Source organism: Tauraco erythrolophus, chromosome 1 (assembly GCF_009769465.1).
Source record: "Tauraco erythrolophus isolate bTauEry1 chromosome 1, bTauEry1.pri, whole genome shotgun sequence".
NCBI classification, from domain to species: domain Eukaryota; kingdom Metazoa; phylum Chordata; class Aves; order Musophagiformes; family Musophagidae; genus Tauraco; species Tauraco erythrolophus.
Window position 1 is genome coordinate 113,296,239 of NC_141465.1, and position 24,238 is coordinate 113,320,476.

General features: G+C 43.5%; 1 protein-coding gene across 1 annotated transcript in view; it reads left to right on the forward strand.

Annotated features, from left to right (window-relative positions):
* FLT1 (fms related receptor tyrosine kinase 1) overlaps positions 1 to 24,238 on the forward strand; it is a 105,906-nt gene that overhangs the window by 55,811 nt on the left and 25,857 nt on the right. Inside the window, exons 13-17 of the mRNA XM_086616237.1 lie at positions 1,140 to 1,248; positions 7,571 to 7,861; positions 12,958 to 13,104; positions 14,994 to 15,125; positions 21,654 to 21,760. Coding sequence (XP_086472363.1) covers positions 1,140 to 1,248; positions 7,571 to 7,861; positions 12,958 to 13,104; positions 14,994 to 15,125; positions 21,654 to 21,760 — 786 coding nt within the window. The remainder of the gene's footprint in view (positions 1 to 1,139; positions 1,249 to 7,570; positions 7,862 to 12,957; positions 13,105 to 14,993; positions 15,126 to 21,653; positions 21,761 to 24,238) is intronic.

The window sequence follows — 24,238 nt, forward strand, 5'->3', positions numbered from 1 at the left end:
TATCATTACATCAGAGCAAGAAATAAATCAACTTGAAAGACACATTCAAAGATTTTTGGTTATGACAGCTCTGATAATATAAGGGTCTCCCAAGGAGATTGTTTTCTGTTATTCTTCCACCCTTTCCAAAACTGTTTATGGTAACACCTTTAAATAGCCCCAGTGGTGCCTGTCACTGAGTGAATGGAGAGACTGAATCATGAGGCTGGGAGGCTGTGTCGACCTGCTTGAGGGTAGGGAGGCCCTTCAGAGGGATTTGAACAGACTGGATCGTTGGGCTGAGGCCAATGACATGAGCTTTAATAAGGCCAAGTGCAGAGTCCTTCACTTGGGGTGTAAAAACCCCAAGCATCGCTACAGGCTCGGGGAAGAGTGGCTGGAGAAGGACCTGGGGGTGTTGGTTGACTACCGGCTTGATATGAGCCAGCAGTGTGCCCAGGTGGCCAAAAAGGCCAATGGGATACTGGCATGTATCAAGAACAGTGGGACCAGCAGGAGCAGGGAAGTGATCCTGCCCCTGTACTCGGCACTGGTGAGGCCGCACCTGGAATATTGTGTCCAGTTTTGGGCCCCTCGCTTTAAGAGAGATATTGAGCTCCTGGAACGAGTCCAAAGAAGGGCGACTAAACTGGTCAAGGGGCTGGAAAATAAAACTTATGGGGAACGGCTGAGGGAGTTGGGGCTGTTTAGCCTAGAGAAGAGGAGGCTGAGGGGAGACCTGATTACAGCCTACAAATACTTGAGAAGGGATGGTGGAGAGGTAGGGAAAGGGCTCCTTACATTAGTGATGGGTGATAGAACAAGAGGAAACGGGTATAAGCTTAGTCAGGGCAGATTCAGGTTGAATGTTAGAAAGAATTTCTTCTCTGAAAGGGTTGTCAGCCACTGGAATAAGCTGCCCAGGGAGGTGGTTGAGTCCCCATCCCTGAATGTGTTTAAGAAAAGGGTGGATGAACTACTTAGGGATATGGTTTAATGGGGATTAGGGACGGTTGGACTGGATGATCTCTAAGGTCTTTTCCAACCTAGAAATCTATGAAATCTATGAGAATGTCAACAGTGACCTAGGAAAAAGAGAAGAGAAGCTTTAACAGAGTTTCTGATGCAACGAGAACTAAACCTCTCCTTTTTTTTCACAGACTGCTAGCACTCTTGTTGTAGATGAAGCCAAATCTTCCGGAATCTACAGCTGTGTGGCATCCAATAAAGTGGGAAAAGCCGAAAGAAATGTCAGCTTTATTGTAACAGGTAAGATCTAGTCCCCACTAGAGCCAAATGTGTTTCCTGCTCCTGGGATTATAACTGTTAGGCTGTTGTGGCTTTTTCAAATACCACAGTTCAAGAATTGTTATAATGTGTGTACACCTGCAAACTCATACTACACTTTTGGGTGATCCTGGAAGGATTTTTCACAGAAGATGATCTGGATTTCTAAGAAGGACACCAAATTTGGTGAACGACTTCCCTCCATCAAGTATCCCACCATGACACAAATTGCTCACAAATATAGCAACCTGTAATTCCCCCTTTTATATCACTAGCCTCTGCAATCATTCCGTACGTGGAACTTTACTATATTTTCATACACCAGTAACCCAGTTTTGTGTGGGACACTAGTGGTGTCTACAGCCTCATTCTGCTGCCAACCAAGAGATCTCACAAGGTAGTGCCCAGAGCAGTGCCAGAATCTGCAGGCAGCATGCTGCCAGAGGAGGGACACCTGGAGTTCCTGGGCAGCCGCTCACAGCTCAGGGACGATGGCAGCTTGTAGGTAGAAAAGTGGCAGGGTACAAACTGCAGAGTTTTGTTCCCTCTGCTAAGAAATACAACCTTGGATGTCATTTGGACCATGGCACTGAGAACACTCATTGTGCTAGCTGCACGTATGAGTATGTTTCAAGTTATTTTTCCATTACTAGATATTTACAGGTTCAGAAACAAGTGGTTAAATGTTTGATTTCAGGAGTTGCTGAAAAAAACACAGCAAGTTTTTAAGAATAACTGCTGCATGATTTAGCAGCATAATGTCTGCAGATGCCATAACAAAGGATTTGTTTTCTGATGAAAGATGTTAGTTTGGTTTTGTTAACAAAGTGGTAGTTCATAGAGCACTTAGGCTGATGACAAGTTTCAGTGTAGGTCATTAAAGGCATGCAATTCATTCTGAAATATGATAAAAGACAAAAAGATTAAATTATTCTACTACTTTAATCCCAAAATCATAATCTGGAAGCTGAAAGCGAAAAATGATTTTTATGTATCCTGTTCAATTTTTATTGTTTCTCATATCTGTTTTTGTTGTCAGTCTCTCACTTGTCAGTCTGATGAGTGATTTTAGTAGAACTCACTCTGTTACTATTCTGAGAGATACCAAAAGAGAGTAGGCACACCTTCACTAGATTTGGTTAAAAAAAAAAAGAAAGCAAGCTTCCTTGAAAAATATCCTCCCTCACAATTTTGTGGACCAAAATTTATATTTTTTTAATATTCTGACTAGCTGTAGTAATATACTTTCACACTTGGAAAGTGCCAGTTACCTATAAATATAGAAAACTGATAACAAGCATGAGTAGTTATTGAAGTATAAACAGATAAGTGGCACAAGTTGTTTGTTAAACTACGGAAACAACAGGAACATCTTCATGTTCTATTAATGGATGTGACAAAAACATTTGCCGCCTTGAAGATGACTCCTGTCTCCACTCTCAAAATCACAGTTTTGCTTTCGTGCCTATCCTGACATTGTGTCTGTTTGGACAGAAAGCTAAATGACAACGCATAGTTCTCCGTAAATTAGCATGCCAATGGAGCTGTATTCTCGTCTTTATGTGAGGACCTCACATATAACTGTGAGCAGTCACTGAAAGTCACTCACTGAGGCTGTTGCTCTTTTCACGTGCAAGGTGCTGAATTTGGCCTTCTCTTGCTCCTCAGTCTGCAAAATGTCGCATGGAAGATCCTGAAACCAGATGAAGGTGAAGTTTTAACGGGCTCCATTCACTGTACCCAAACCTCCCTTTCAAAGTTTTGATGGCGGTTTTGGATATTTTAGTGCTGTGACATGAAGGAGTGAGTTTTCCTGCTTAGATCTTGACCAGGGATAGAAGGAAATCCTTCTTCTTGATACCAAAGCTTGCATGAGAACATGACTTTCCTTTGAAGAGTCTTGTATTGGCTGGTGTTCAGAAAGAGGAGTGACTGCCTTATTACGGCTTGGAAATTCTTAATATCTTGACTGGTGGCAAACTTTCTATATAGGGTGATGAAGTTGAAATGCATTTGTCCTTTGAGTTCCTGGAGCTGAGCACTTCAATTGTGTGACATGGAAAGTCCCGATCATCCACTGACACTCAGTGGCACTGATTGAAGGCAGTTTGTTTAAACAATACTGCTGTTTTGTCCTTAGAAAAGTCAAGTTAGGCTCATTCTTCTGTGTTGTGCACATTGTGTGTCAGTTGGGCTCGCAGAAGGTAGTCCTAGTTCTCCGCCATCAGGCTGACACCAAACTGCTGTGGCTGGATAACAGCCTGTGTTTCATGTCAACGAAAAAAAAACGCATCCAGCATTTGCTGAAAAACACGTTGAGGGAAGAAAAAAATGAGAGACCTAAAAACTGACGGATGTGAAGAGGACACTGCAAAGTATTTCCTTCTGATGAGTCCAAAACCAATACTTCAGGTCTTCTGTGACAGCTTGGGGCTAGTTTATCTGATGTTGTTGGGTCTGTTGGTGCCTTATGAAGCCTGAACCAGAAAAAAGTTAAGTGTAAGAGAAGTGTCTAAGCAGGAGAAGGCGATCCCTTGTAGGAAGAGGAGCTGCTGCCCTCTGTAAAAGGGACAAGTCAGAAAGGACTCCAAAGAGCAGATGGAGACAAAGCCTGTCCTGAACAGGAAGAATCCCTACTGTTGGAAGCAATCTCCTTCAGGCCTTGTCCTGGAGATTAGAGAACACATTTGCTCCAGTGAAGCAGCTGTTGTGGTGTGAGGAGGAGTCTTTTCTATAGGCAGAAACTGTTGGGAAGGTGGTGGGAAGGCAGAGCTTGTCCCAGCAATCCTAGTTTGGCAGTGGCATGTTCCACCCCTTCAGGGAAAGGTAGATCTTAGGAAATAGACACAAGAAGGTGTAGGAGAGAGGACCCAGTAAGAACAAGCCCTTTCTTAAGTTATTGTAAGTATCATCATTTCTGGGCTTGAAGTGTGACTTGCTTATGTGTTTCTTGGAGTTTTGAGAGTGGTATAATTTTACACCCTGTGCCTGAGGATGTAGGACATAAAGCCCATGAACTCTACCTTAGCTTTCCTTTCCTATGGACTCTGTCAAATGGACATTTTTGGGGTGTTGTCACAGTGGCTTATTTCTAAAAGCAAATCTTTCTTTAGGGCACAAAAGTATCTGTGAGCCTTATATAAAAGTGATGTGAAAAGGTGATTTCTGAAAGCTCTCCTGCTTGCTGATACAGAAACTGTCTCAGTAACAACACCTTTATGTCAAATTTAACTGTGGTAGCCCCCTTCCCTCCAGCCTGCCCCTTTCCCTACATTTTGGGCTGTTTTGCTGGCACACAGCAGACCCATGGGTGTGTTTGCAATTACAGAGGGTGAAACAGGAACAGCTCTGCCTTATCTCCCTGGTTTCCCAATGTCACTAAGCGCATTTTATTTTGAGATTCCTGATGGTGCTTGGCAAAGATAAACAAAATCTTCCATCAGGAAACCTGGGAGCTATTTCCACAGGAAGCTTCAAATCACTAAAGTAAATAGAACCCTTTTACATTATTCCCAGCCACATTATTTAGCTTGCCTGAGTCTGTAACAATTGCTGAGAGGTGTCATATATTAGGGGGCTCGTAGCCTTTAAACAAATGATTCTCTTGGAATCTTGTGCATTTTACTTTTGTCCTTAGATTCATTCAGAAAATAGCCTTTCTTCACAGAAGACACATCTAGGAAGAGCTCCAGACCTGATAACATGGAAGTAGTTATAACTATATTATTCTGTTGGCACGCTATCTTTTTACGTTAAAAATAGTTCATTTGCCTCACTCCCGGGGGATCTTTAGTTTCATCTTAAGAGTTTTGCCTGGCCCTTCCTAGTGTTTGCTGAATACTGGCATCTGCAAAAGCCGAGAATTTGCAGTATTTCAGACCCATACCCTGGCCATCTCAACACATCAGAACAATTCAAGATGTACTGTGAATAAGATGCAGCGATTCATTTCATCCAAATACTTGTCCATGATCAAAACTTTGGACTCTTGATTGGACTTAAGCATGTCTGAGTTCAATGCTTTTTAACAAAATCAAGCATAGGTTTCATTTCATCTAACTTAAGCCTTAAAGTTCGGTATCTAAGCCTAAGCTGGTCATGTGGGATCTCGTCATAATTAAGTGTGAGGGATCAGGATCTCTGGAATTTGACTCATCTTAAGGCGATGGGTTGCATTGCCCGCTGGAGGTGTCTGTGTCACTCCATGAGCAGCAAACTTTTGCCCATACAAAAACCAACTATATTCAAGTAGATGTCTACGTTTTGATGACTTAGACTAAATATGCTGTAACCCCTATAGGGAAAGGTTTCATCTTAGTAGCACTTCCAGTCTACACGTTCTTAAATGAGAGCAGAATCTGGCACTATGCACCCTTATAAATCAAAAAGGATGCTGATGACAGTCACTCATAGATGAGTTCACTAAATGTAAAGTTTTTCTTATAGTTTTCTTTGCTGGAGAGGAAAAAAGAAGATCTCAATGACACATGAGAGGAACAAGTCAACACACAGGCTTTAATATCCAGTCTAATATGTTAGTGTCACTGCCTCTGTTAGGTTGATCTTTGGCTACACACCTGAATTAGGCTACACACGTGAATTGTGGCAGGCAGACAATTTGCTCTCACTGAAAGGCACAATATGTTCAACCATCAGAAATCAGGCCTCACCTTGGAAGGCATCTACAGTCAGAGAAAATTTCAGTCCCGGACTTGCAGGAGCTCATTTATTCTGTGTTTAACACTCAGGGCTGAGTGTGGAAAAGAGGACAATAAGGGGAGCAACTGATGCCAGACTTTCAACAGACAGGACTTTGCTTGAAAGTCATCAGTGAACAGGTTGTGTTCGTGGTCTCCCTGGGGAGGCAAGGCAGCTCAGTTTGTATCGTGGGGATTTAGCGAGAAGCTTTCTGATGGAGTGGTCAATGAAAGAAAGAGGTTACTGAAAGAAGGTGTGAGATATTATTCCCTGGAAATCTACTTTTTATGTGTCTCTGCTACTGCGACATTAAACCCTAAGAGACATTGGTGAGCAAGGAACTGAATGAAAGTCGGCATTGAGCTATTCGTGCTCTAAGAGACAAGAAAAGAAGGCATAATTCTCCTTTACGAAAGACGAAACTATTCTCATGATTTTGAGTTGAGTTCACAGCCAAGTGCTGTAGTAATTGGCAGTGGAAGAACAATTGAAAATGGCCAAAGTCAATGGCACTTGACTGAGAAGAAGGAAGTGACTTTATCAGAATATTGGCTACAAATAAACCAAGAGAAATGGCACTCTACGAGTAAAACGTGGAAGTGCTTTCTCTCAGGAACTTGCTTCTACTTTCACTAAGGTCGGTGGTATAACTCTCCCTTGCTGGAGGGATGAGCCCCAGGTGGAGGCGGCCAGGAGACAGTTGGCACCGCCACAGATCTGCACCGCTCCCCAGGTGGAGGAAGCTGCAGTAACGTTACAATGAACTGCAAACATGACTTTTTCAAGTATGGCTTTTTATGTTCCTGCCTGAATGATCCGCTATGAAAAATCCTTGTGAAAACTTATTTATGCTTAGTAAATGGTTGGTGCGATGATCCTTGATTTCTCTCAGGTGGAAATATTATTCTCCTGTGTTTAATGCCAAGCAGTCTGAATAGAGTGATCTTCATCCTAGTGCTGCCTGCACATAGCTGGCCAGCCAGGCCAGAGGGTACTGTTTCTGCTTTCTTCTTGGGTGGCTGACATGACACCCAATGCAGGGATTTGCCTGTTCCAAGGGAAATCTCAGGCCTGTAATCATAGACTCATAATTTCTCAGGATTTGAAACATTTCTAAGAAATAGACATAATTTGTCTGAATACTTATGAATAACAAGGAAACAATATAACCAAGTGCGATGAGCTGCAATATTTTTCTACTGTTCTCTTGAGATTCATTTTCTCTCATGCAGTTCACAAGCTGGAGCTGAGATCAGACTTTTCTGCCTGTTTCATAGTCCCGCTGTGTTGTCTTTAAATAATCTTGCTTTTGGTATGTTGCCCCAGTCTGTCTTAACTTGGCATAACATTTATACAACCTCATTACTTCCAAGAGCGACTTTTGGTTTACACCAACTGATGTGTGAACCCAAGGGTCTCATAGCTCCAAGACAAATTATAAGAATAGCTGGAGCCTAGCATATGAAAGGAAAGATTAGAGACTTCAGCAGGAAGACGACGACATTGATTCGTTCAAAGGCTTCATGATAAAGGGGAAAATATACGTCGTGTTAATTTTGGCTCATTCATTTCATATAAACTAAAAAGCGTTCTTCATTTTTGACAGATGTACCGAGTGGATTCCATATTAGTTTGGAAAAAATGCCCATTGAAGGAGAGAATTTGATATTGTCCTGTTCGGCCAACAAATTCCTGTACAAAGACATTGCTTGGATTTTACCGAGGACAGTCAACAATCAAACGAAAGCAAAAAGGTCTCTCAACAAGGAGTACTCCATCACCCTCACTCTGACCATCAAGAACGTTTCCCTGGCACACTCAGGCACCTATGCCTGCCGAGCAAGGAACATATACACGGGGAAAGAAGTGCTTCAAAAGAAAGACGTTACAATCAGAGGTGAGCACTGCAACAAAAAGGCTGTTTACTCTCGGATCCTCAAATATAAAAGCACAAGGAATGATTGTACAACACAAAGCAATGTAAAACATTAAAGGACTCATTAAACAGTAACAGGTGTCTCATATCATCTTGATTTTTTTATTACTGTTGCTACCTTTCAGGCCCTGAGGTGGTCCACATTCCCCCATGGGTTGGACGTAGGAGGAATAGCAAACAAAATCATAACGCGTGAGCTTCCAGTTGAGTTCAGACGGGTGTTTTCTGCTTTGACAAGGCACGTGGAAACTGGGGTTTGGAAGATCCCCTGTGCTACGTTTTACATATTGTTATTTTTTCTCTCGCTGTCTCCTACAGAGCGATAAGGAAAACTTTGGATCAATCTTTTCTTCCACTTTGATATCGGCCTCATCAAAAGTGTCAAAGCTGAATAAACTGATTAACTTTATAAACTGCTGTTTTCAGTCAACAATGGACGTTTAATAAGTTAACTTGAATGTGCGGAATGAGCACGATTCAGTTTGAGATTGACTGGACTACATATTTTTTATTTTAATCTGATCTTGATGGACTTATAAATATTACCTGCTGAGCAAGTTCTAATGCTTATTTATTTGAAATTATTTTCTACACTAAAGTACATTAATCTTAAAAAGTATCTTCTAAAAGAAGTATGCAGGGAAGAAATAAAAGTGTTGATATAATGCACAGACCTATCATATCATTTATAATAATGATGATTTTAAAACTGACAGACGTGAACCATGTTTCTCCAAATAAATCCAAGTAGATTTCCAGTTGCTGTGTTGGTCAATTTTTAAAGTCAGTTCGGCGCTAATGTAAAAAGCTGCTGATAAAAGTGTGAGTATTGCTCGTGGCCTGAAGATACAGGAATTTGTAATGTTGTAATTATTTTATTAAATGAGAAATATTACACTAACACGACTGACAAGGTTGCAGCCAGCACAGTGAGTTAATACGTTTTTTAAAATACAAATTCGAAATTGAAGCCATTAAAAATACTCATTGCTTTTGGTATGCAAATGACAATTGGATTTATTATGGGGATTAAGGACCAGCCAAACTGCTGAAGGAGAATTAAGGGCAACCTAAGACTTCCTTGTGAGCGTTTCCTCCTTTTTTTTTTGGTCGTGATTTTGCTATGAGATGTTTCTGTGTGTTATAAGTTCTGTATAAGGGAGAAGTTACTATTTTTAATAGATCTGATAACTTTATTTTTTTACAATACATAGCTTTTATTATTTTTAGTTACATATATGATTGATCATTTATATAGCATTCACATAAGCCATAACAAAACAGACTGTAGTGACCAAAATAGCTACAGCAAAGGAACAAAGTGGCTGTGCTTTTAAAATAGAGGGTGACAACATGACAGTTTCTTGTGCTTGGGAACTCACCAGACTGTTTCCTCCTTTAGGTATCAAGACTGTGTCCCACGGCTAAACTTGTCTTTCACGTGGGAATTGCTTTTGTCAAGTGTGAAAGGGTAAACAATAGCATTTCCCCATAATGCCAGTTTCATGGAGCCTAAAATGCTTAGAAAACAATTGATAACCTGGAAGTTGTCAGAGTAAAGAAAAGAATAATCATTTATATCTTGAAATGTCACCTATAGCCTGCTTGTATACAGTAGCTCTTTTGTTCATTATTAGTGTGATGGCTTCCAGAAACAATACGTTCTTGCAAAGGGATCTGGCTCTCTTTTTTCCTAAAACATGCCTAAAAAGCAAGTGAAAACATTGGTGACTGCTTAAAAATGGGGCAAGTCCTCTCTTTAGCATTTGCAAGTCTTCAGAAAAATTACAATACAGAATCCCCTTTTTATGAGGCTATTTTGTGAGAAGACATTTGATGGCAAGGTGGGTGGTGATGACAGGACATTACGAATTTTCCATGGTCTTGGGAGCTGGTGCACAATGACTGGTAGCAGCCAGTTGCCAGGCAATATGAGTTTGGGTCAAAAAAAAAGAGATGTGGCGATTAGGCTGTTCCTCTGTGAAATTGTTGTGGAATGCAATGATGTGTGTCACTGCTGAGTGAACGTCCTACCAGCCTGGTCTTGACCAGCGCTCGGAGGGCCATGCTGTACAAGGGTGTTGTAACATCCCGATGTGGCTGCCTGTGTTGGGAGGCACAGACAAAACTCACTGGAAATGTTTGAGGAAAGCGGTTCTTGGTGGCCAGATAAAAACTACTGATGTCACTTTTGATGTCCTCAGATGACTGGAGAATCTCATCAGTTTGGGGATTTTCTCTGCCTTCTGTTGTGTAATATATTATTTAGGGAGAAAGGTGTGAATTATATATCTTTTTTTTCTTTTTTTAAGTGTTAAAATTAAAGCTTGTATTTATATTTTTGTACTGATTAATAAAAACAAGTGAACAGACAACATAATCATAACAAAAGGCAAAAATGGATGGAGTGCAAAAGAAAACCCCTAAATGAACAAATTGTAATATTTCCCCCTTGTTTGCCACTGTTTGCTTTTGGAAATGCAAATTCTCGCTCCTTACTGCCCTGGGTCAGATGAGTGCTCTGACTCCAGAGTCCTCGTCTCCCCTCGTGACCCCTCCCTGTCGCTCCCCTGGGTCAAACTCTGCCTGCAATGAAGTTCCTTGGGGGCACTGAGAGCAGAGTTTGGCCCGGCATGGCAGCATTTGCGGGCAGGCATGAGGGCTGGGGATGAGGCAGGGGAGCTGCCCTGGGTGCTGAGCCCTGCACTGTGCATGCTGGCAGCCAGGGCAGCCCCTCGGCTTCGGGGCGGGTGGAGCAGGGTGTTGGAAACTTCCCCCCTTGACTTCACTGCAAAAATGAATGGTAGAAAATGGGTGGTTTGCAAAAGAGAATAATCCTCAGGTTGACCAAGTCCTTGAAAAACCAGCTGATTGCAGCAGAGAAATTATTGGAAGTATGTGAACGGTGACGGGATCTAAGTTTTAAGAAAAAAGTTTTTCTTAATATTAAAACCCATCTTTAGTGTATGGCTATAAACAAATTAAAATTAATCACAAATAACTCACAGAACGTGTGATTTGCCTTTGTTGTGTCATCTTGTCTGCCTTCATTTTGGATGTCTGGGCTTGGGTGTCTGTCAGGGACCACTGATCAATGTGAAACGGGGACCTCTTCTCAGCGTGCGTACGTGGATGTGTGTCAAACGGTGCCTGTTCATAGACAGACTGTGTTGTGAAAAATGAGAACTGTACAAAAACCGCGGCGAGGTGTCAATGAGAAGAGGGCAGTCTTCTTGGCTGCAAGGCAAATATTGTTGACCGTGTCATTGTGTAGGTATCTGATGAAGAATTTACAGCCTCTCTCATGAGCATTACTGTTTGGGAAGAGAAAACAAATTGTCTACTACTCTGCAAACAAAAAAATAGCATTGCCTGTGGAAATTACAGACTTGCAGCTCAGAAAAGCCCAAACTGGTCTTTGCAAGGTCATGACTATGCTGGGATTAATTTCAAGGGGTAAGAGCATAGTAAAGATAGCCTACTTTAAAAGTGCTTTTAGTACTATCGAGTTCATTGTACACTGCATAAGGTGGTACACAGGTGCTTAATTTTTGTGGAGAGTTTTCATTTACAGCTGGTAAAAGAACGATTATGAAGATGGAAATGTCAGATAGTTTTTCTGAAATGATAGAGAATAATCTTGCAAACACAGAATGTCAGAAATACAGCTGATATTATACTTGAACTTGGTGTACTGGTATCTATTATGGTCTAAAAGAAAGTATTTGCAAAGAGTTGGTTTCTGCTTTGTTTTGGTTTATTTCATATTTTGTAATATATGCTTTACTATGTTAGTAACTGCTGATCCTGGCAGTGTCCTTGAAGGGAAAGATTGCAAATAATCAGTTCTTGCAAGACCGGGGAATTTAAGGGTATCCGCAGGGCATCTGCATCGGTGAGATTGCTCAGAAGCTCCTTGGATTCTCCATCGCTGCTTTTAAGGGACCAAAATACCAAAAAGGATGATGTGAAAGTTGCAAATGTGACAGAAAGATGTTGCCATATAATGTGTATAAACATTACAAATACCTTGATCTTTGTCAGAACAGCCTTCAGCTCTGTGCAAAATGGGGGAAGGAATGGCAGAGGGTTGAAAAGAGGAAAAGATTTGTTGTTTTCCTTCTTTCAGGGATGACTTTAACATGATGTTTACAGCGTGTTTTTGAAATGCCCTTCTGGGAGGCCCTTGAGCAGAAGCAGAACAGATGAGACGCGCTTCCAATACTGGTTGTCACTGACTGTCATAGAAACGGGTTTTATTACATTGCATTCATATGGATGTCAGGAGATGAAAGTAAAACAGGAGCGGTGTCGCTATGCTCGCGCTCAGCTTTGGCCCCTGCCGTCAGGATTTCCATCATCCGTGGCTGCCAGAGGATGCGGGTGCGTTTCTCACCAGCGCAGTTTTGGCAGGAGGGCTGTGCTGTGATTTGGCCAGGCCTTGTTGTGTTCAGCCAACTATGCAAAACGCAAAAGTGGAAGAATTTATGAAGACTTTGGGACATGTAATACAACGCTTTTGTGCTTATGATTTCTGGTTTTAGATGATGTGTCTAATATGTGATGTGATGTGAATATGATTTGTAACTGTACTCTTTAAGTAAATTATAAATGTCACATTCATGGGTATCATGGTGTACAGAGCTGCATGGTGCTGTCAGTGATGCAGAGATGCTCTGCTACAAAGGTGTCTTGCTAATTGTTAAAAACTTTGGTGCCACAGTTTGTTTCTCCTGATGATGCAAAACTCTCAGCTTTCATAGAAACTCATTGTTTTTCAATAAACAAATGTGGTTGGTAATGGAACTGAGGAAATCTTTTGAACAATGTCATCACTGGGTCTTCATTGGTCACCATAGCCTGCTATTGCTGAGTAACAGGAGTACTGTGTATACACCAAATGTTCTTAAGCAAACTGGAATGGTAAATAAAATCTGTGAGCAATGAACTTGGTAGAACAGCCATAGCTGTTTGCATCAGTAAAATGCTAGTAGGGAAGATAATTAAAGCCCTACAGTTACAGGAATGTAAAACAGAGGTGTTGTTTTGTCTTGTAGCTCAAGAGGCACCGGCCCTGCTGCGACACCTTGCTGATCAGACAGTGAACACCAGCAACTCGGCCATGTTGGAGTGCCAGGTTCGTGGCATCCCCGAGCCTCAGATATCCTGGTTTAAAAATCATGAGGAAATACAGCAAGAATCAGGTGAGAGCTCCGTGTACTCGCTTACATTTTACAGTCTTTTTTTATTTACCCATCTGCCTTAGGTAGCCATTTGCAGAGTGGTTGGCATTGGTACCCAGATGTAAGGAAGGATTATTGACTACTTCTACTGCTATTGCAGCATGGGTGCTCCAGGTTATTCTGTCTCACTCTAAAACCTCAGCCAAGCCGGAGGTGTAGGCGCAACAAGCTCCCATGGAGTCAGTGGAAATAATACAGTTCTCAATTTGCATCTTAGAAGGGTCATCTCCAGAGAAACATACTTCTCTCCATTTACTATAGAGGGACCCTAAGGATCAGGTGTCTTGGCGAGCATATAGCTAGGCAGGAGAAAACAAGGCTTGCCTGATGTGTGTAGGAGTACTGGGGGGGTGGTCTGTGGTCAGGCATGCAAAGTCTGTTCTAGGTTCACAGCCTAGCTGCCAGACTAATTCCGCATCTGGGGTCTCCAAAACTGAAATGCATCTGTCAGGGAATCCAGGTCTTATGTGGCAGAAAGGAACAGTTTCCCAGGTGGCATGAGCAGCTCAGGGAAAACTTTGGGATATATTTACTGCTGCGTTCAGCATGTGGCTTCAAAGATAGCTAAGGCTACATGACCAGCTATGATGACACCACAGTCACAGAGGTGTTCCTTGGAGATTTCAAGTGGAGATGAATGATGAAGGAAAAGGCAAAATCTTTCACATGGGAATTCATCCATGTTTGGATGAGAAGCATACAATGAGCTAGTGTTACAGGCTCAGCAAAAATGTTCAAGGAGCTTTGTTCTGTAGGAACTTGAATCAATAACAAGGTTTTAGAAAGTTTGTGTTTAGGGTTCTGTCCATTTTTTTGGAATTGCTATAGCATGAATAAAGGCAACTGGGAAAAACTCTGAGGATTTCTCCAAGTGAGTTACAAGCCTGTGCAGACTTGGAGCACAGACACTAAACTTAATCTAGACCCAAATTCCTTGAAGATTTACGGTGACCACATCATTGTAACATACATTATTAATGCTATCTTCTAAAATGAGTGTTAGGTGTCCAACTTAAGTGTAATGCAATACATAAAGTTAGGAGCCAGGAAGATGTCTCTAAAGAGCAGGTTGGAACACTTTAGTTAGGTGCCTGAAATAGATAGTGGGAATACATTTTGATGAGGCAGTAGTTCTGATGGAGCCAAACGCAAAAGTGTGTACTTGACTGCACATTTCCTGGCTATGCAGTGCCTTAAAGGCAGTCCTGAGGCCTGCCTCTTCCTCAGTTGGTGGAGTATTGGCCAGACTGGCTTCTGGGTTGACCTATCTGGAATAAACAAGGTGTTGAAAACTTCAGGTAACTCCTATGTTTTAGGGTACACCTCATAGGACCTCTCTTTGCACTAACTGAGTCCATCCAAGAAGGGGCCCATTGTTCTGTGCCATATGGGCAAGTGAGATTTGGAGTAAGCCTGCTGCCCATAAGATCAGCGCAGACACACGGAGCTGGGTCTTGGAAGTGCTTTGAACTTGAGCTGCTTCTGGTGCAAACCTACGCCTGTAAGAGCAAAGTAATCAGACCACTCGTTTTTCAAATCTTGGAGACATGCTGAAGAACTCACTTGGATGAAAGTCTAGGCACAGTGCTAATCAATATACATGATACCAAGTGGTCCCAAGATCATTCCCTTAGGCTGAGCTTTTTCACTCACACAAATGCTTTGTAAACACTGATTTCCAAAAGATTCCCAAAACATCCAAATACATTTGGCTTTCCTGCAGATAACATTGTGCTGTGCAGTCTGTGGCTCAGATTTCTTCTGAGAAGAACTTGAAGATATTATTACACAAGGGCCTGTTTTTGTTTATATCCTGGCTCCCTCTCATTGCAAAATCTTTCATTTCACAGGAATAATCTTAGGGCCTGGAAGCCGAATGCTGTTTATTGAAAGAGTAAAAGAGGAGGATGAAGGACTTTACCAGTGTATAGCCACCAACTTAAAAGGGTCTGTGGAGAGTGCGGCATATGTCACAGTACAAGGTAAAGCATGACATTAAATGGGAAGAGCAAGCTTGCCAGAGTGATGTTCTTACTCAGGCTGGAAGGGTGGGGGTATGACTTGAGGCTCAGGCGGTGATCTCTGAAGGCAGCAATTTGAAGGAAGTCCTAGCAAGGGAAGCGTACCAGGTTGGAAAGGAAGCCTAGCAGGAAATGCTAACCCAGAGCATGTTTACACTGACCTAAAAAGAAGAATTGCTTCAACCCAACAAAGATCGGGTCAGGATAGAAGACAAATGTAAATTTAGTATCGTCAAAACAAACAAAAAACAGAAAAAGGAGCACTCTCCTAACCACTCATTTTCCCATTTCAGGTTGATTCCATAGAAATTAGAGGCCTGGGATATTTTCATTTGTTTATTTTCAATGTAAAGTAAACTGCCAAATTGGACTAGATTTTAGCCTAGCCATAGCTACACGTGCATTTTTTGAAGGTACAAGTTGTAAGAAGTAGGTATAATCTAGTTATTTCTGTGACCATTACTTGAGTTATTTTGCTAGTCATTTAAATGTCCAGCCTTATTCTGCCTTCTGCCAAGCTTGCCTCAGACCTGTGGCAGCGACTTCTATCAAGTAATTCTACATTGCATTGAAATAAGGTTTATTCAGTGACTTTTCAGTTTAATTGAATTTTGTTTCGTATATTATGAGATAAGAGGAGATTGACTTTCGCCATATAAGTCAGTGCCGTGTATGTATCGAATTTGACATAACCTATCTTATTGATCTCATGTGTTAAGTAAACAGTTCTAAATGTATTTAGTTTCTCTTTATAGAAGACTATTTGACTACCACCAGGTCTCTCAGGCAGGGATTATGTCTTCGTGGATGTTCTCATGTAATTGCTAAATATGTCTGAATATTACTGAGTATTTGGTTACTGTCCTACAGCAGGAGACAATTACAACTAGTAAATCAGTATTGATTTTCTTCCATGAGTGCATTAGCAGTCTCAGTCAATGTCGATCGTTGACGATACAACGATGTTGTTGCTTTAAAAGGTCAGGATAAGTATATGTATATGTGAGCTGGCCTAACTGGTGTAATCATGGAGTTAAAACCACCTAGCTCCTTATGAATAATGCAATGTTTTTTATGACTGTTATAATAACTAAAAGAGTAACTCGTGCCTAAATGCTTTCTGTCCAGTCATCCTACTAACTGATAGTCCTGGACAATGTAATTCATTATTGTATTGATTTTTAACACCATTGTGGCTTGGCTATTTATTACAACCACAAGCATTCTGTCAGATGGCTTCTAAGAAGTCATATCTCCTTGTCCATGATCCAGCGAAAAGGAAAGACAGCAACCAGGAAGGCTTCTTCTCTGGCTACATGTCCTCGGGGACCACTGGCAATGTTCTTGTGTGACTGCCGTGGGAGCTCTTAAATAAGCAGGGGATGAAGTCTACCATATTAAAATTTATAGCTTTGAGACTGAATGAGAAAAAGAGAGAGAGTTTGTCTTATCTACTATGATCAGGGAAAATGCCTTTTCACCCTCACTCTTCCTACTGCATGAAGGGCGTCACTGGAGGTTATTTCACTCATTCCTACGCTGAACTGGAGTGTCTGTCCATCTTCCAGGGAATGGTAGCCTCTCATAGAATCATAGAATGGTTAGGGTTGGAAGGGACCACAAAGATCATCTAGTTCCAACCCCCCTGCCATGGACAGGGACACCCTCCACTACACCAGGTTGCCCAAAGCCTCATCCAACCTGGCCTTGAACACTTCCAGGGATGGGGCATCTACAACTTCTCTAGGCAACCTGTTCCAGTGCCTCACCACCCCCAGAGTGAAGAATTTCTTCCTTATATGTAATCTAAATCTCCCCTCTTTCAATTTAAAGCCATTGCCCCTTGTTTTATCACTACGTGCCCTTGTAAAAAGTCCCTCTCCAGCTTTCCTGTAGGTCTCCTTTAAGTGCTGGAAGGCTGCAATAAGATCACCCCAGAGCCTTCTCTTCTCCAGGCTGAAGAGCCCCAACTCTCTCAGCCTGTTTTCACAGGAGAGGTGCTCCAGCCCTCGGATCATCTTCATGGCCCTCCTCTGGACTCACTCTAGCAGCTCCATGTCCTTATGTTGGGGAACAACCTGGAGCCTGGAGGGACAAGATCAGGGCTTAAATGTGGGGCTCTCCCTAGGCTTTGCCACTTGCTTGTCTTTCTGAGAAATATAGATCCTACAACAGCCACTGTGACCAACAAAACCTTCCCTCCATCCTGGTGGCCCTCAGAGCTCAGGGCTGCAGATCAAAGGGACTGGAGCAACACCTCATGCCGATGGCCATGTGTAGCAGATTGGAAGAGTAGTTTGTGAATGAGTCAGGAAGGAAACTGTCTACTCTCTTTATTTCCTCTGAAAAAAACATTCTTATACTCACAGATAAAACAATGTGTTATTTTTATATCTGAGATGGATGAATGGATGGTGGAATCCAAGGGCCATCTTTAAATAATCACAGCCTCTGTTTGGTTTGGAAGCCATGCTTACTATGCTGTCCAAAGAGAAGGACAGCATTTGTGGACATGTCAGAGCAAGCTGTCCCCTTTCTCTTGGCCGAGGAGCTGAAGAGGCAGCGAATCTGCAAGGACCGAATGGGAACAACAAATGACTGCCAGAGCACCCAGCAGGCAGAGGGGACTGTGTCCCTAAAAGCCTGGGGAGACAAGCTGCTGGGCAGGGAGGGAACACAGGCTCTCTTGGGCAGCTCTCCTTTGGGGGTCACCTGACTGCATAGCATCTGCCCTGCTTGCAGGGGGGTGGGTGACGTGTCACGAAAGCCTTGTCCTGTTTCTTCTTCAACGTGCCATGAAGGCATTGCCCTGCTCTCTTCCCGAGGACCCTCACATCTCCTCTCATCGGGAGCGAGCGATGCAGCTAATTGCAGAGGTGCTGTGCCATCGGAAGGGGATGCGTTGATGAAGGAAGGAGCATCTTTTACAGCTCATGCTCACTGAAATCTGGATGTATAACAAGCAACTGAATACAGCAACATGAACTGTCTTAAAGCTGATGCTTGATGACAATGTGATCCCTGCTGATGAGAAAGGCAAACGTCACATTTATTAAGCATTCACTGAACTATTCCGACATTATGAAAAGGGTGTGCGCTTTTTAAATAACTGGTTTTATGTCTGTCTACCTTTCTGACTTTGTCTGAAGAAGTTGTTGTGCCTTTTGGGTGACTCTTGACTCTGAAGTCGTCAGTAAAGTTTCCATGAAGTTTAACTAGAATTCCCTTGGCTACTGAATGAGTTTCAGCCTGGGTTATGTGGGTGGCTGTAAGAGAAAAGGTGAACATCAGGGGACACTTAGACTTATGTTACCTCAGAGAACAACCAAAGGGGATTGGAGGAGAGCCCTGGAGGTCTCTAGTTCAACCTCAGCTCAAACCAGGATCATCACCAACACTACATCCAAACAGCGATGGCTTTATCTGGCACGGTCATGAAAACTTCCAAGGATGGAAATTCCTCAGCACCTCTGAGCACTCATCCCAGTGCTGCACTGCCATGATTATGGGATCACATGGATTAACCAAAGTGGATCACATTGATGTAGGGTTGAGGGGTGCTTTGGATGCAGCAGAGTGGTGCTGATGTCCCAGCCACTGCTTTTTCTCTGGATGACAAGTGACATAGAGCTGCACCTCAACTTTCAGGGCTGAAATCCTAATGCCAGAGCCCATGCCAGTCCAAGGCTTAAGCTTGTGCCTGCAGGGATCAGCATGTTAGTCCAGGCTCTCGTCCCCACATGTCTGCATGGGCCTGTTGGCTCCTGTCACTGCTGAGAGTGGGAAGCTGCTGCTGGCGACACTTCTTCACTCACCCCCTTCTCACCCCTCTGCAGCACTGCAGAGGCATGGCATGGAGCAGGGGGCTTTCAGAGGGCCTCTGGGACGGGAAGGGGGCTGCTGCTTGCCGCAGTGAGTCAGGTGGATGGGGCAGAGCTGCCTATGGCATTAAGTCTGTCTCTAATGAGGCAGCTGGTGGATAAAGGTCCGGGAGGGGTGTAAGGAGGGGGCCAGCAACCTTTGGCTACTGGACAAAGAGGGTGATTTGGTCCTGCTTACAGCCCCTTCAAACTCTGCTAATCGTAAGCCCTCTTCTGAGTGTCCTTCCCTGCCTGTTCTGCCTCAACTCAAACCTTTTCCTACCCAGCTGAGAGGCACTCAGCCAGCAATGGCTGCAAGGCTTTCAGCAAGATGAGGAATCCAGTGTTCGATAGCTCAGCCCAACTCCAGCCTGGAGAAATGCTTTCTGGTTGCCTAAATTCACTCAGACATTTCAAAGAGAGCACCTTCATGGGTGTTAGTACTAACTCCTGGGCAGCATACAGTAGCGGTTAGGGAGCTGCTGTCTTCCACCCTGGGGCTGACTGTACTGTACCTCATGGGCTTTCTGAGTCCTGCCATATGGAGCAGCTGCAACAAATGAAGCCTTCAGCCCCTTCAGGTTTTGCTGAATAAATATCAGAAACTATTTCTCGCCGTCTGCACGGGTGCTGCTCGGAAGCAAGAGGAGAGTATCCGTATGTAAAAGGAAAGCCTGATGCCAGAGGCTAGGCAAATTGCATTAGGCTGTATCATTTATGCCATCACTACGTCCCATATCTAACTCAAGCCTTTAAAAAAATACTTGTGAAAAATTAACGCTTTTGGTATTTTGGAGAAATAGGTACTTTATATCTCCATCAGTAGTTGCAGTCATATTTTTTTTTCAATGAGCTTTATTCTCAAAGCTCCAGAATGGACATGCTGGAGGAATCTTAGATATAGGGCATGAATGCAAAACTGATTATCACCTTTAGAGAGAGAAGATATTATGCTAGTTAAGCCACAGCTACATAAAAACCAAAGCTCTGTAGCCTTGCCTAAAACCAGGCAACCTTGCCTGAAACCAGGCAACATATCCCTCTGGATTACCCAGAAAGCCCACCAGTGAGACTTCAATCATCCCTTTTTCATGTGTCAGGAGTAACACTGAGCTGCCTGGGGTCTGGAACTGCTGCAAGTGCATTTGACAAAACCACTGTGGAATCATGTTTAGAGTTGCTCCTCCTTGTCCTCTCATTTTCTCTCTCTGGACAGTGTATCAAAACAGAGGCAGAGCATGAGGGTTTTTTTTGCATTTGCTACCAATCAGATGGAAAACATATTGGAGGAAGTGTGGTATTTTGAAACTATCATAGGATTTGCAAAATAGACTTCTCTGAAACCATTTTACGAGTCCCTAAGTAGCAGTCTGAAGCGAATTTTATTTTGGCTTTTTTTTAAGATCTGTCAGTGGGCCCTAATACTCTCCAGATTTCTAATGTTCATGTTTTCTTGCTGCTCCATTTTCAGTTGTTGTTTTTGTTTTTCCCTGTCTGTGCTTAATGTGTTCCCTGGTTCGCAGAGATCTCCCAGCTCCCTGTCAGCTGGGTTCTGCGAGGTGCTGCTGGGGACGGAGAGGGCCCGGTGTCCCCTTGGGGATCCTGGCCCCACGCTGCTGGTGTGATGGGCAGGAGACCTGAGGACACAGAGCCTGCCGGATGACCGACAGGTTGGAAGGAACACTGAGTCCTACACCCTGAGTATCTGGCCATACTGCTTGTTTGGGATTAGGATCAAGCCCTATGCCATGCTTTGCACAAGCTGAGCTCACAGGTGCCAGACTGGATCCATGCCAACCATGGGAAGGAGACCTCATAGACTGCTGTCAGCTGTTCCACCAGCCTCCAAGGGAACCCCCAGCCCCCCATCCCAGAGAGGTTTTTGGTGAGGTTCCCAGCATGGCTGGGATGAAGACGCAGGCTGCAGCACTCAGCCATCAGCAAGGAAGAGCTCACCAAGCTGGGGCAGAGCAGGCATGGTGCCTGAGGAAAGGCATCAAACCTCCTGGGCAGCAAAACCCATGCAGTGGCCCCGCAGCATGCCCCTTGTCTTGCCTGGATTCACCAGTGTCTACGTCAGCATAAGCCCTGCACGAAGCTTCTCCTGCCCATTGCCAGCAGCTCCGGCGTGGCCCCGTCCTCTCCCGAGGCTGCAGGGAGTGAGCGTTTCAGAGACCTCTGCTCCTCTCTCGGCTGTGGGCTTGGCCAGATGGGTTTCACTGTTGCAGTGGCGGGCGGGTGAAACTGCATGTGCGGGCCCACACACATGCTCACACGGAGAAAATTTGGCTAAAAATACCCTGCAGCTGAATTTCCAGCTCAAAAGGAAATGACTATCTGACCGGCTGTCCTCAGCCTGGTTTACGTCACCTCCTGCGCCCCAAAGAAGAGCTGAATTTTTACCGAAAAGCTTACGGAGGGATCAAATGCAATTTTGGTGTGTTCAATTCAACAGCTTTGCTGGGAAGACCATTCTTTTCCAGGCTCTGTGAGCCAGGCCAAACAGGGATTAATACCCCATTGAAAAGAAGCTGGTCCTTCCTGGTATTTTGTTTTAACAGCAAAGAAACACAAAATGTCCCTGCTTTGCAGGTTATTTTCTAAAATGTTTGCCTCTTGATTTTCCCAGGCACATCGGAGAGGTCAAACCTGGAGCTAATAACCCTGACCTGTACCTGCGTGGCTGCAACGCTCTTTTGGCTGCTGTTGACCCTCTTCATCCGCAAGCTGAAGAGGGTAAGAACAGATGGGGATTTCCTGGTGGCATCTGCCTCTCCTTACCAGCCCTTTGCTCATGGTAGAAAATCTTTACCAGGCCACTGACATTGCTAGGTCTACCAGAAAACCCCACCTTATTCACTTATTGCTCACCTTTGTTCCCTGTGCAGTCACCAGGATGCTGATGGGTCCCCAGGGAATGGTGACTTGCAAGGCTAAGTATGAGTAAACCACGAAGCAAAGCCTGGGTGGGGTCAAGGCTCTGAGACTCGCAAGCGTTTGGGTGTCTGACTCCTACCCGTTCTCTTAAAAGCTGTGGGAGTCTGGCATCTTAATGTCTTTGAAGATCTGAGTGGGAATGACAGAGCGTGCTGGAGTCTGGTTTGCACAAAGTGTCTGGTATAATTACATCATGTGCAAAGTGATGTTTTACTGAAGTAGTTTTGGTGGTGCAGCCCCTAGAGCAGATGACCCTGTATCAGCATGATAATGTTAACTGCCCATGCAGCTTACCCTCCTTCTTGTTCAAGGCTGACCATGACGGTTTAAAGCCCCTTTTGGCGGACAGCACCATATCTGCTTTGCATGGTGCGTGCAGGTTCAACCACAGCAATTCTTATAAGCAGAAAATACAGTTCCTCCACAGTGCAGGAAGACCTCAAACAAACTTGGAGGAGCAGATGGATTCGAGGGAAGGGAGGTATTGGGATGATGGGGTGCACTGCAGGACATGAGATGAGGAATGGCTGTTTGACCCCATCTCCCGTATTCCTACACCACAGCGGCGCTGAGCCCCAGCTGCCCTCCTTTGCCCAGCCAGAGAGGTACCACAGCATGGTGTCATGGAGGATCAGCTCACAACCATCATGGCTGGACACGTTCTAACATGACAATCGTGAAAGGTTGACTGAAGCGCACTAGACCATTTTATCTCAATCTGCGTTAAGGCCTGCCTGTATTTTAGGTTTTATGCTGAAAACTTCTATTGATTGATGGGTTGTTCAGCCTGGACAAGAGGAGGCTCCCGGATAGTCTTATAGCAGTCTTCCAGTACCTAAAGGGGGCCTACAAGAAAGCTGGAGAGGGACTTTTTACAAGGGTATACGGTCATAAGACAAGGGACAATGGCTTTAAATTGAAAGAGGGGAGATTTTGATTACATCTAAGGAAGAAGTTATTTACTTTGGCAGTGGTGAGACACTGGAACAGGTTGCCCAGAGAAGTTCTGGGTGCCCCATTCCTGGAAGTGTTCAAGGCCAGGTTGGATGAGGCTTTGAGCAACCTGGTGTAGTGGAGGGTGTCCCTGCCCATTGCAGGGGGGTTGGAACTAGATGATCTTTGAGGTCCCTTCCAACCCAAACTGTTCTATGATTCTATGAATGCAGGACCAGTCCTCCAAACCAAGGCAGTATGGAAGCAGTCACTCTGCCTGCCTTCTTAATGCCACAGAGTTTCATAAGAAGAAACACATGGGAGTTTTAGAGGAGAGAAAAGCTGATGTCAGCTGAAGCTGTGGAGAAACTTTTTAGCTACAGAGACATTACAAAGCAAGTGGGACTGGTTCTGACTCCTCACCAGTAATGATGAACCAATTCATAACATGACTGCAAACCCTTGGAAAAATGCAAGTTTTAAAAGTAGCAAAGGGTTGCAGACTTTTTTATTATTATTTGTTATGATACCAAAACTTGACATTTTCATTTTAGATGGTTAAAAGATAATAAAAATAATCATCGCTGTAGAACAAGGGACTTTAACTAGATATTTGAAGGCTTCTTTCCAGATAAGCCTTTCCAGCTAGTGTTGGTCTATTTTTACGGTCTTGTCTGCGTTTCTATTACTAACCCTTACTCTCAACGATTTATATCTGAAATTAGCCCTAAATTAAATTTCATATACAGATTATGTTGCCATGAAAAAAAAAACTTATATGCTCCCTAAGAGTGTTTTCTTAGAGCCTGTCTGTTATGCATATAGGGACAAATGACATACTTAACAATTCTTCATCATTCAAAATTTTGTTTCAAATCTCTAATTGTGCCAAAAATTTGGCATTCAGTGTATCTGAATAAAGAAACATAGGAAGCTCTTTGCTCCTTCCCACTGCCCTATTGCTTTTTCTGGGATGGGTCCACTTAGAAGCTCTTCTCAATTGACTGGTAGGAGCAGTGTGGCACCCATATCTCTATCAAGAAATGCTCTTTTTGGAGCACCACACACACTTCCGTTTCTATCCATAGACCACTTATCCATGTCCTTTCCAGGGTCAGTGGGAAATTTGGAGCCAGGCTTTATGCCACCTGACTTTTCCTCAAGCATCACTGTAATCCTTCTTAGGCCTGACTTTCTGTGTATTTGGGATGGTGAAAAGCAACTAAAACAGGAGCTATTGGCTACTGTCATTTCAGTCTAGTTAATTTTCTAACAAAGCATACACAGCTAGTAATATTCTTTTCAAACAAATGCCTGGAAATGCATGTATTTGGGACATATATC